This window comes from Protopterus annectens, chromosome 2.part1 (genome assembly GCF_019279795.1).
Source record: "Protopterus annectens isolate FY-2018-M chromosome 2.part1, PAN1.0, whole genome shotgun sequence".
In the NCBI taxonomy this organism is placed as follows: domain Eukaryota; kingdom Metazoa; phylum Chordata; order Ceratodontiformes; family Protopteridae; genus Protopterus; species Protopterus annectens.
The window spans coordinates 83,226,277-83,240,059 of record NC_056729.1 but is presented as its reverse complement, the minus strand read 5'-3'; the positions used below and the strand labels follow the sequence as shown (position 1 = coordinate 83,240,059).

General features: G+C 38.8%; 1 protein-coding gene across 1 annotated transcript in view; it reads right to left on the bottom strand.

Moving 5' to 3' along the window:
• LRBA (LPS responsive beige-like anchor protein) overlaps window positions 1–13,783 on the bottom strand; it is a 4,045,850-nt gene that overhangs the window by 3,507,042 nt on the left and 525,025 nt on the right. The window contains exon 2 of the mRNA XM_044063433.1: window positions 2,569–2,800. Within this exon, the coding sequence (XP_043919368.1) occupies window positions 2,569–2,800 (232 nt within the window). The remainder of the gene's footprint in view (window positions 1–2,568; window positions 2,801–13,783) is intronic.

Below are 13,783 nucleotides of genomic sequence, written 5' to 3'. Positions count from 1 at the left end.
TCCAGATGCACCGAGAGATTTTGTAGGTGACAAGATGGCATTTGCCTTTGAATATAGGGAGGAGGTAGAGAAGGATATTTTTGTAGGGTAGAACACTTGTTAAGTTTGTGTTGTAGATTATCAGCAGTTTTTGAGGAATCCATTTGATTATCTGCTGAATATGTCAGTCAAATTTCACATCATCTATGATGACTCATCAGCTTTTTTGTGAGAGACTAGTTTGATCTATGTATTGTTTAGGGAAGGGATTACAAAGTTTGGTTTACTTTCAGAGTTCAGCTTTGGGGTAAATAGTAGTGTTTTTTTTCTTTTGAGTTTAGAATACATTTTGAGTTGTCTAGCCATGATCCAAATGGAAGTAAAGAATTCCTACATCAGAAGGTGTAGCTGGTATAGGCTCTGGGTAAGGCAACAGAGTACAGTCACTAGTATATATGATTCAGTGGTATGCTCTCAAGCAGTATGAAGACGTTAAACATAAGGAGGGCAAATATGGATCCTTGGGGTACACCAAATGAAACCGGAATAGTTAGACTTCCACCTTGCTACTTGGAGTCCGTCTGATGGTTGTGACACCAGGACAGGATAGAAAAAGAGGGCAAGGGCTGACAACTTGGGAAACCGTATCACACTTTTGATAGGTTCTGCTGGTTTTCTTGAGTTAGTTACAATCATGAGTTGTCCATTTTTCTAACGAGGACTTTGATGTCAAGATAGCGAGGGAACAGGGTTTCCTTAAACTCTCAACTCATGTGAGCTTGCTCAAGTATGTTAAAGGAAATTCTATTACATTCTAATATATCATCATCAAAGTGATATATTTTTAGTATATTACAATCAACATGACTTTAGGATACTACTTTGAATAATGTTGTTGCTGCCTATATCCCACAACACACACCTAATGATACAAGTCTAGGACAGCATTTTGAAGGACACATGAAGGAAATGCCTGTAGAAAGAAGTGAATGGACTGTGAAAGCTTACCAACTCTCAAGAATACTAAGGGAAGAAAGTCCATTTGTCCTGCACCATCCACTACTATATCATACTGTACTCCCCCTTCCCAGAAAGCACAAACAGCCAGACTGGACTGTAGGCATGTAGAAAAAAAAATAAAACAATTACTAACTACTGCTTAATCCTATGGAGTAATGTAATCTATGCACAGACCACTTTAAATCTAACACTGGACAGCACATCTCTTTCAGGCTGTCATTTCATGCAAGCCAGCAAACAAAAAACACAACAGAGGGAAAACCTTTCCTTCATAAGGCTGCCCTTCCAAATCAGAAGACATCCTAGCCTTAGACTTCTTGCACTTGCATAGATGAAACAAATACTGACGTGACATTCCTTAGTAGTAGCACAATGCCTTAGCAAAAACAAAAATTGTTACTTTCTCTAAGGAGCATCCCTCACTTAACCAGACTAAAATTCAACTGATATTGTGGTTGAAGGTGAGAAAATGTTTTTAAATTACAGCATTCTTGAAAGACAACAAATTACTAACTGCACTGAAAATGAAGCTTTTTTTTTAGGGAGAGAGGAGTCTGAACTGCAGTCTAGAAATGGTCCTAGTCAGGCAAGCATAGAAGCCAGACAACTGGAAAACCTTGAGTAAGTACAGCATAAAGGATAAGTACTAGAGTGATGTAACAAATTTATGAGAACTAACCTAGCCAACATATGAAGAGGAAGCGTGACTGGAAACCCAACTCTCCCTCAATAAAAACAATGGACTGGAGAGAGAATATAAACTTACAGACCTGCAAACAGTATCATACCAGATTTGGGGGGGGGGGGGCAAACTTCTGCGCATCCAAGGAGGTCTTCAGGTTTATTCTCCCTCTCTCTCCAACAAAGAACATAAAAGTTGTACATATGAGAGGCCGGCCTGGGGGGGAGGGTGTATGGGGTAAAGTGGGACTGGCCAGGCTATACACCCAAAAATGTTTAAGAGTGCCGATTTACAGGATTAACACATACTTGCCTACCTTACCAAAACAAGAGCTACAGCTGGCCATAAAAGCTACTAACTGCGGACCTCTGACAGTTAGGTCAAAAATGTGACACTAGAGAGAGATTTATTAGGGTTGAATATACACCTAGTTTTCCACAAGCACTCTCCTTTATGCACTTACCCAATTTTAACTGCTGAGGAGGTGAATCAGCCACACGTTACTGCAAATTGTTCCTTATGACTGACTTTGGGTTACCTCTAGTCCCTTAATATTTTCCAGTAAAAAACGCTCTCTCTACACTAAAACGTACTTGCAAATTAAAGACAAAATTCTAAACAATGATGAAACACACCTGAAATCTGCTATCAATCTTACCACCACCCAAGTAGTCCAATTAAGCCTAGAATTTCTCACCCTTTTTCCATCTCTAACAAGAAGCTCAGCCTGCATAATAAAAAAAAAAAAAAAAACGTATTTCAAAACTCCAAAAGGCAGTACAAACATATTTGTTTTGTGGTAATTTTGGACTGATGCTAAGCCTTAGTTGCTCTTCACTGTATCTACTACATATAGGCTTTTATTCATTGCAGTTTATTGCACATACCTGCTATCATGCTATCAGTTTTATCTAGTCTTTTCAGAACCTGTTCAATAAGTCCAACATCTGTGCAGGCTTGAAGGTTACGGATGCTTTTCTTTAAAATTGCTGTGAAGATGCTCCAGACTTCAGCTTGGCAAGTGATGTCACATTTGTCCAAGAGCTCCACCATACATGTTATACCTTCTGCTTCTTGAATAATGAAATTCATTTCCAGGTCAAACTGGCCCCCTACAAGCTAAATTAAAAAAAAAAGGTTAAAAATGCACAGCAATACTTCCAGCCAAAGCTCTGTCATTAAAAATGCAACCATATACAAGTTTTAAGTCCCAGTGAGCAGATATGGTGCATTAAAGGTATGCTATACACATAAATGCACTACAACTAGAGTTAAATGGAACTAATTACTACCTTCTCATAGTCAGAGATACCAATAACTTCATTTACTACATGTAATCATACCACGGTTTGTGTCAGACAGATTTTCTATAAAATTTAAAAAAAATGTGATTTAACAAAATATTTTTACATAAAATTTGAAAACTCTGAACACATTACAGATAGAGCAGCTGACTTGTCTTAACAGCTAAGCTTAGCTCTTCATTGGTTAAGCTGCAGACTCGTTGCAAGGCTCTGTTACAGAAGCAGAGATCCCTCATACACAGTGTGGCCAATTCAAGAGACAAATGGCACAAGGCCTATCATGCTGAATGTAAATCAGAGTGAGTAGACACCCTTGCAAGTATACCAACAGGTTCCTCACCATCTAGCTGTAGAGAATAAAAGGTCTGAATTAGTTCCTTAATTAGATTAATTGAAAACTTAACATTTTCTTAAAATGCCGAACAGTACATGTTCTTTTTATACATTCAGTTGCTGAGGTATACCAATCTACCCAAATAGTTCAAAACCCAAGAAAAATCGATGTGCTATCCCCCAAAAATCATCTTAAATGTCTTCATTTAATTCTCCCAAGTCCAAAAGGCTGAGTTGGTGATACTGTGCATGAATGCCCATGCTCAGCATTTCAAATCTGGGCATCTTAAAACTGCATCCACAGGATCTGTCACAGAACTTATTAGTAGATTCTCACATAAAAAAACATCCTATCTGCCAATTCTAATACTCTTGGTACTATCAAATACAAACATCCTCCAACCCAGCTCATCATCCCCCAGTATTTTACGAGGTGGTCCATGTTTTTATAACTGCTGTAGTACCAATTTTCCCCCCTCCAGAAGGGACTCAAACCTAAGCAGTGCAACCAACTAATCATATGCCTTTTCTCAACTTTTTCTTCCCACGTTACTTTCCCTTTTTCATGTCTGTGGCTATTGAAGTAAACTTGACAAAATCTTTTCATCAGGACATTTCTTACTGGTTAAATCCCTCAACCACCTGCCTACCTTTATTCTGTTTGCAAACACTAGTCTATTTTATGCTTCGTCTGCAAAATGTTTTTCATGCTTACTTGAACTCTGCGCCTGAATATTATTTCTCTCCTTTTCCAGGTTCTATTCCACCCAAATTCCTCAAAGTAGTAAACCACCCCTCCTTCTACTGTTCACTGTATGTGGCACACAACAAAAATAATTAAACTGAAAAGTCATTATCCACTAATCTAGCTCAGGGACCTTCAGAGGTTGGAGGAGGGCTGGTCTACAAAGAAAATAGAGGTCCCCACCACATTTTCTCTGCCACATACTATTCTTCTTGAGCAAACAAAATGATAAAATAGTTCTGCCATGGTTTATAGCCATTTATAGCCTAAGATACTAACAGTATTATAGGCCTGAAATACTGGAAAAGGCGACCGAGTGATTATATACAGGCCTGTGAAGTAATAATGAAAGATAAATAGGCAGCATATTTTCAAATAAATGAATAACTTTTTATTAGATAATACAGCATTTTATCCTATAGCTGTTCATTTCAACAGAACTTTCCCAGCTTTTTCCTTGTGAATGCAGTTATTAAAGTGAAATCTAGTTTGCAAGCAAGGTTGCAATTAATGTTAATCATTGCCAATCCATTTAAACATTCTTGTCCCACCGTTGATACGTAATCGTTTCAATACACTAAAGTGGTGTTCAGCTGAAGCCAAGGAAGGAGACACAGCAGTGAAATAGTGATGTTTGGAAACACGCTTGTCAGTCGAAGTTCTAACATTTCTCTCTCTCTTTATTTTACGTATGTTGACCAGGAGTGCCAGACTGAGCCAAAGCCCTTTTTAAGTGCATGCCCGGGGAGAAAAACTCCAGACATGTAACATTCATACAATCTAACAAAATTTAATTAAAACAATGTTGAATAAAGGGAGTAATCTTGAAAATGTTTTGGTTTACAATAACTGTTACAGTTCAAATTTAGAGAAAATGAAGAAAAGAGGATACAATAATTATTTAGATATGCAATCTTATTTACGATACTTAACACGTTCTTTTAGCATTTCTTGCAGCAATTCCTTCGACTTGCATTCTTCGTTGCAGATGGTTAAATAAATTAGATTCAGGAACAGAAACTCCTTGCAGAGCTCTGCTGAAAATCCATGTGACCAAGGGAAATACTGCCAGCCTAGCTATCCGGAATTTTGTAAATAATTATGCCATTTGTGAATATCAGCATGATTCATATTCTTGTGTTACAAATGTATTAGAACTTTTATGTCAGATAAGATGGTTTGCACAGACGTGTGCTGAAGAAATATTTTGTAAAGCACTGAGCAGAAATGTACATGTACTGTTGTAACTGTTCAGATGTATATATTTTAACAAGGGAGATAAACACAGGAGGTTAATTTCAGAAAAAAAACAGCTGAAAACTTAAATTACTTTATAACCACATAATAAAAGGATGCTATCTTTCAGTTTCAGTCAAAAGGAGACTGAATGTCTGTACTACAGAAGTTTTTTGTATTGTCTTTAAATGTGGAGGAATGTAAATTATTTTAAGACTTCCACCATTTGCAAAAAGATCTGAAGTCTATGTATTTCCACAGATAGATACTAAATGCTACAGTTGCATCAATAGTTGTGAGCCTGGGAACTGAAGTCAGAATGACAAGAAATGATGCCCTTCTGCAAGTATCTCAGCAGTAATATTTGGGATATTAATTTAAACCACTCAGAGAGTGAATGAGCCTTTTTGTATTTTGTCTTTGACCTTTCAGCATTAGCTGGAAGACCCACTCACCACATCTGTCTTGCTTTGCTCTGCAAGTAAGTTAACTAGGGTACAGTAACTGCTCTTAGGTACAGTCATGAATATAGTGAAGTATAGCTTAGATGTTTTCTTTATTTGAGACTGTCCTGCAATGTTTTAAATATTTCCTGTGATTTTGAACTCTGATGCAACTGTGACTATTTACAGAGCATTTTCTTGTTCTTTTATTATTTATTATTAACTATATTTAAACCTTTCATTATGGCTGATATTTAAGTTCTGAGAGTACTTGCATATTTAATTGGTGACACTGTGGCCACTGTCAATAGCCTTGCTCTTGATCAAACTACCATTTGTATTAGTATTAATATTACACAGGAAGACTGAACACCCTTTGTTAAGGGCCTTAAAGTAACTGATAAAGAGTTGTATGGTGGCAGTAATAACCACCTTACAGTCTGGGCAAAAGGGGGCATAGCTAGTAAACCTGAGCCAGCCTCTCCCAGGTGTGTGTGTGTGTGTGTGTGTGTGTGTGTGTGTGTGTGTGTGTGTGTGTGTGTGTGTGTGTGCGTCAGCTACTTGGGCAGAGACAGAAAAACACTGGCTGGACAGACAGGGTGCTGGAGGTCTTGGCTTGGCCACTCAGTTGAGATCTCAACTCTATAGCTGTGCCAGTGGGGAGTCTTATTGAGGATCTGAAGAAAGAGAGAGAAACCAGACCCAGACTGACTGTGGTCTCTGTGTGCACTTAAGGGAAACTGAAATTTACTGTGTGTGTACTTGTCATCCCCCTGTGGTGCTAGTGGTGATGACTGGGGCTCCTTGATTACTGGGCCAGTGTTGGGGTGTCACACTGTACTTGTAACAAAAGAACTCAGTGGTAGCATGTGCTTCATCATCAATAACTGCACAGAACTCAAATAGTTAACTAATCTGCCGTAAGGATTCAAACTGACACCAGTCCCAAGAAAATGAAGTCAATTATGATACAGAACACGAACAATCTGTAATGTTCGGCATCAACATTAGTTGGCAATCTGTTACAACAGAACTTGGATGGGATACCTGTATTCTGTGCCACAAGTCTCAATTCCCTGAGAATATCATTCCCGTGTTAATGAAGCAGTTTAAAGTCTGCAAAGGGAGTTTCAATACTGCCTCGCTCAGTATCAAACATTGCATTTTGTGCCTCAATTACCATGTTTGTCTGATTAACTGTGAGAAGCTTACAGCATACTGTACACATCAGAACAGTCAAATTTTGACATACAGAGGATATAAAAAGTTTACACACCCCTGTTAAAATGCCAGGTTTTTGTGATATAAAAAAATGAGACCACAATAAATCACTTCAAAACTTTTCCCACCTTGAATGTGGCCGATAACTTGTAAATTCGATTGAAAAACAAACAAATTTTTTACGGGGAAAAAAATAAAAAACGTACAACATGCTGGTTGCATAAGTGTGCACATCCTTCAAATGATACTTTGTTGAAACACCTTTTGATTTAATTACAGCATTTAGTCTTCTTGGGTACACACCTGCCATCAATTAAAGAGATTCTGTTAACCCCAAATAAGGTTCAGCTGTCCTAGTAGGATTTTCCTGACATTTACTTAGTTGCCTGCTACAGAAAAAGCCATGGTTTGCAGAGAGCTTACAAAGCATCAAAGGGATCTCATTGTTGAAAGGTATGTCAGGAGAAGGGTACAAAAAAAATTCCACAGCATTGGCTATGCCATGGAACACAGTGAAGACGGTCATCAAAAAGTGGAGAAAATATGGGATAACAGTGACATTGCAAAGAACTGGATGTCCCTCCACAACTGATGAAAAGGCAAGACAAAATGGTCAGGGAGGCTTGCCAAGAGACCTACAGCAACAGTGAAGGAGTTGCAAGATTTTCTGGCAAGTACTGGTTTGGTACCACACGTAACAACAATCACCTGTCTTCTCCATATGTCTGGACTATGGGGTAAGGTTGCAAGACGGAAGCCTTTTCTTACACAGGAAAACCATAGGCCCAGCTAAAATTTGCAAAACAACACATCAAGTCTCCCAAAAGCATGTGGGAAAATGTGTTATGGTCTGATGAGACCAAGGTTGAACTTTTTTGCCACAATTCCAAAAGGTACGTTTGGCACAAAAAACACTTTACATCACCAAAAGAACACCATCCCCACGGTGAAGCATGGTGGTGGCAATATGCTTTGGGGTTGCTTTACTTCAGCTGGAACTGGGGATTTTGTCAAGGTGGAGGGAATTAAAAACAGTTCCAAATACCAGACACTTTTGGCCCAAAACCTTCAGGTGTCTGCTAGAAAGCTGGAGATAAAGAGGAATTTCACCTTTCAGCACAATGACCCCAAGCATACATCCAAATCAACAAAAAATGGCTTCACCAGAAGAAAATTAAAGTTTTGGAATGGCCCAGACCTAAATCCAATAGAAAATCTGTGGGGTGACTTGAAGAGGGCTGTGCACAAGAGATGCCCCCGCAATCTGACAGATTTGGAGCTCTTTTGCAAGGAAGAGTGGGCAAATATTGCCAAGTCAAGGTGTGCCATGCTGACAGACTCCTACCCAAGAAGGCTGAATGTTGTTTTAGTTTAAGGGTGTGCACACTTATGCAACCAGCGTATTGTACGCTTTTTTATTTTTTATATTTTTCCCCCTAAAAGATTTGTTTGTTTTTCAATTGAATTGTACAGGATACAGGTCACATTAAAGGCAGAAAAAGTTTTGAAATTTATTGTGGTATCATTTTTTTTTACATCACAAATACCTGGGATTAACAGGGGTGTGTAAACTTTTCATATCCACTGTACACTTCTGAACAGACCAGTTCTGTAAAGGCTTGTGATGGTAGATTGAGAGACTCCAGTTAACTCAGTACCACGAGTATTTTGCTCGAATCCTGCACAACTGGTTTAGCTCAGTCCTGTTGTGCTGCCCAGCTAGTTTTGCAGGGGCTGCAGAGTAAAACTGACAGACATTGCTTCAGGTACTTACAATCTCCATGGGCTACAACTTTTTGAGCTGAAGTTATAAATCTGCTCAACAGTTCCAAAGTATATAACTGCTTCTTTTCAATATTCAGAACATTCAGTGCCAACAAGGTGTGCTATTTTATGTTTATAGCCTCAGAAGATAACATTTTCATTGCTTTCAATGAAAACTGCCTGCACACCTTTGTACTTTCCGGTCATGTTTGAGCCACTGTCAAACTTGAACAATGCACAGATCAATATCAAGGTTCAATTCTTCTACAAGTGCTGTTATTCTATTAGCCATTTCCTATCTTGTTTGGTCAGTGAAACTATCAAACAAGATAAATCGCTCTTCTACAAACAACTAAATGTCTGCAATCTTCACTTCATATATCCGACAATCAACATGGGCTGTTCAGAAGCTGGAATAGCATCAACAATTATTGTAAAATATTTAGCATTTTGAATTTCACCACAAAAGAAGATCTGCACAAATGAACCACAGGGCTTGATAAACTCATTCTGAATGAGTTGGGAAAAATAATTAACCTACAACTGATTGTTTGCCTCTTGTGACTCTCAAACTGTTTTCCCATGATCCGAGAGCATGGAGTCATAATGGCTTAGCAATTCAACAATGCCTCTCGATCTCTTAGCACAGGAAATCTGGACAACACCAAAAATAATGGGGGGGACAAAGGCCCCAAAACAGAAATAAATTTTAAACATCGTTCTTATTAGTGTTGTAAATTTTCTGAATATGATGTCAAACTCAAATGTCTGTCCTTACTTAGTGAATTCAGTTACAGATATGCCAGAAAGCCACAATTTTCATGAGGAACAACCCAAAAATATGAAGCAAAAATCTGGATATTCTACAAACACATGGACGGTTGAGAAGTATGCCAAAAAAGTTTCCACTGTTCTGCTCATCAGTGCGTGGTCTACAACTAAAAACTGCTAATCTGTGATTGTAAAGAAAAGGGATAATGTTCAAAAAGCATTAAAGGTTGAGGCCATAGATGACTCTCACTCAAGTTCAGACAGCAGCAAGTCACCAACTAAAGCATCTGAGGATGCTCATCTGCAAGCCGATTTCCATGCAATATAACTTTGTGAAATATAGAATTTAGTTGTGGTTTGTGATCCTCGAGTTCTCTCCAGTTTTGATCAAGGCTCCATCCTGACAGAAATAATAGGGCATAGTACAGAGACTGCTTTACCATACTCCAGTGCAGCCAAACTTTTTTTTACAAATTTCTCCATTTGGAAGTTGTTTTGTCTAGAGTTGTACTGGAAAAGCACGATATTTTGCAACCCAATGGATGCTTCTGGGAATGCCAAAATATTTAATCATCAGAGATGACTTCAGCTGGCAAGTGTTTTCTTTTTGTCATGTAACCCGATGCCCATTTCTAAGGGTTCTGTTGCAACAGTATTTGGGGAAGTAGGCTGCTTTTGTCCATCATGTTTACGGCGCTCTGATGCATCGTTGTTCATACCTGTGGCGTAATTTCCACCATACTCCGTTACTCGAGGAATATTCTTACACAATCACTGTAGGAAAACCAGTGTGTTCTCTAGTTTGTCTGATGCAAGAGTGACTCTATTTGGTTATCAGGTTTCTTGTAGCAAGTGATGCATCTGAATTTGACTATCATCAGACCTGCAGTAGCCAAAAGGATTAAAGTTAATAAGTCCTTACTATGTCTGCAGATCCTGTATTCCAGCTCAAAGGAATCCCTCCTTAATTACAGCCATTTTCTCATCCTTCATTTCTGATGGAGTACCCTGAAGAGTATTTTTAAAATCTAGCAAATTACACTCCAAAAATGTATGTTCCCATTTACCTCTTTCTTCTTCATCACACCTCCAAAAGTTGCTATCCACCTGAGGAAATATTCTTTGAAGTCTGCTTGGGGTGTCTGAAATCAAGCTGTTTATCAGCATGCAGCTATCCTGGAAGTCCTAAAAGTCACAATTTATTTTTATCTATGTTGTTTTGTAAGGTATATTTTTTAAAACAAATAGTATATTTTGCTAACATTCAAGATAAAACCCACATCATCCCACTGCAGACACTGTATAGCAGAGTTTAAATGTCTGTTAAAAGTTCTTTGAAGTAGAAGACAGACTGCTCGGTTAACATCTCCTGGATTGCAATAGCAGCTTTGAAACCACAGAAAGAATGTGGGAGAGGACTTAAAATGGAAGATTTAAAACATGCAGTTCAGCCAATTTATTTTGCTCAGCATTTACAGCTTCTGTTAAAGAGGTAAGAACTGCTCCAAGAACACAAATCAGAGTAATTCAAGCAAAAAATGTGAAAAGGTAAATGGGTTCCAGAAGCTGTGCAAAACACCTGTGTCTCACACTACTGCTATTCTGTTTATATGGAAGTGAAAAAAAATTATTTACTTATATCTAGCATAATTCGTTTAATGGGGACTTGGGGTAAAGGAAAAAAACAGCAATAACATATCACAGCAGCATGTCTACTGGGATATAATATAACCATATCCACAATGGATTCTGATTAAAACAGTCAGAATACAAATATAAAATTAATTGAGATATGGTGCCAACCATAATTTATTTATACTTTTTGTTGACCAGGTTTAGTCCCACTGGGCCAATGGCCTCTTTTCAGGGAAGACCAAAGGTGGTATTTGGATATTACATATTGCGGTGGTGGGGCTGCGGTAGCGTTGTCACCTCACAGTAAGATGCTGTCCGGTTAGATTCTCAGCTAGAGCATCTTCTGAGTGGAGACATGCGTGAATGGGCGTACCTTTGTTGAAGGTTGTGTGTCAGGGCTGGCAACTCGGCACGTAAAAAATCTACCAACAATCATTAGCGGACCAGAGTTGCACTGTGGCAACCCCCAACTGGGAAAAGCCGAAAGACACAACAACAACTAAGGAACATTCACCTACTCTTTTTGAAATGTGCCATGGGATCTTTTACATCCCCCTGACCTAACATCAACTCAGGCAGATGGGGACTTGATTTAATGCCTCATACAAAGACTGCAGTTTCAGTACTGGAAAAATGTAATCCAAAATACCTAGTGTGGGAATAGAAACCATGGCTTTCTGCAACAAAAGGCAAGGGTGCTATCTGTTGAACTATTGACACTGTAGATAAACACGTTAGTTTTGAGCCCTCTAAGAAAAACAGCAGCGAGAAAGACGAAATCTGTACCAAGCAAATACAGCAATATGAACCACCTAATACTGTATTTCAAACTTGCTAAAATATCAATAGAAATGATTAAGATCTAGCACCATACCTCTCAACTTTATTCAAGAAATGTGGCCAAACCCAAAAACAATGGTGGCGGGAGATAAAATCTGGAGCAATTTTTAATTACTATTTTAATTCACCCAAAAAGTTAAAGTAGTACAAAACTCTTAAGACCTGGATTACTGACAGACTGTAATAATGACAGATTTATCATAAAATCAAAAATGTTATGAGATGCACGAACATTTGAAGCAAAATCAGGGACATTCTGCAAAGACAGACAGTTGAACGGTATGGGTAGCACTCAAGGGAATATCTGGTCACAATCAGCCATTCCAGGATTTAAATATTTTTGGATATGCTGGATTTTAAATTATGCAGTTATGAATTTCTGAATGTTATAACTGTCTATGACATGTAATCATTGCACTCTTAATAATTAGCCAGTCACAAGCATTTCTAACTGAACAAAATACTTAATTTTAAATTATGCAAAACAGAAAAAGGAAAGCCGTGCTTCTGGAACAGGTACAACTTCATGTGAAACAGAGCACCTCTATGACACTGTGCAAGAGGAACCTTAGCAAGTGGATGGGGCACCATACATTCTTCAAAGTCAAAGAAAACACTGTGGTACACTGTGTTCAATACACAAAGTAAAATACCAAAACAAAATAGAATACAGTTACGTAAAATCACCAAAATTTATTGTAGCAAAGCTTTCGGGTCTCCCCTTCCTCAGTGCTATGAAAAATTATTTAATTCACAACTATATATTATGAGACAATCGATCATATGACACAGCCAACCAATAGAAAGTACAGTTTTGTACCTACCATAAATGTAGATGTCCGATAGGAATGCATCTGCAGTCCTTACAAATGGGTTGTCCTATCGTCAGGCAGCCCTTCGGTCGGCCGGATTCCAAAGTCTGGGTCTGGCTTCGGCTGGTGTCGCACTTCACCCGACGTCATAGCTGCAGTTCTTCGGGTATAAAGGCATCAGCCGACGCTATTTTCCTCAGTGTTTCTTGCCCCAGATGCCAGGTGCCCTCTTGGAAGGCTAAATTTGGATAAATGCCAATGTTTCCAAATAGTAGAGAGCAAACACAAAAAATAAGCATGTATGTACATATATACAAACAAATACACCATGAAAGATCCCCCCCCACCTACCTATAAGATGGGCAAATACGCTAGGCGTACCACAGAGGGAAGGGTGGGTAATCCTGACTGCAGATGCATTCCTATCGGACATCTACATTTATGGTAGGTACAAAACTGTACTATGTCCTTCAAGGATGCATCTGCAGTCCTTACAAATGGGTAGAATACCATAGCCAAACTAGGGGAGGAGGAAAAGAGCTAGACTATGGTCTAGTTAGGATCCCTTGCAAAACAGCAGTGGCAAAACCTGCTCGGGATCTAGAATATAAAGGTAAATTATAATGCTTGGCAAATGTATGCACGGAGGTCCAAGTAGCAGCCTCTATAATGTCCTTGGTGGCCACTCCTCGTAAGAAAGCTGTGGTAGTGGCTGTAGCCCTTGTGGTGTGAGGCCTGATGTTCTCTGGAGTTTTCTTTCCATGGTAGGAGTAACAAAATCTAATGCAATTTCCTATCCACTTGGAGATTGTTTGTTTTGAAATTGCTTTTCCTTCCCTTCCTGTTGCATATGCTACCAGCAGCTGATCAGTTTTTCTATTGCCCTTGGTCCTGTCCAGGTAGTAGCGTAACTGTCTATGTACATCCAAGGTATGCAACAGTCTTTCTCCCCTGTTCTGTGGGTTTGGGAAGAATGTAGGTAGGTGGATAGCCTGATT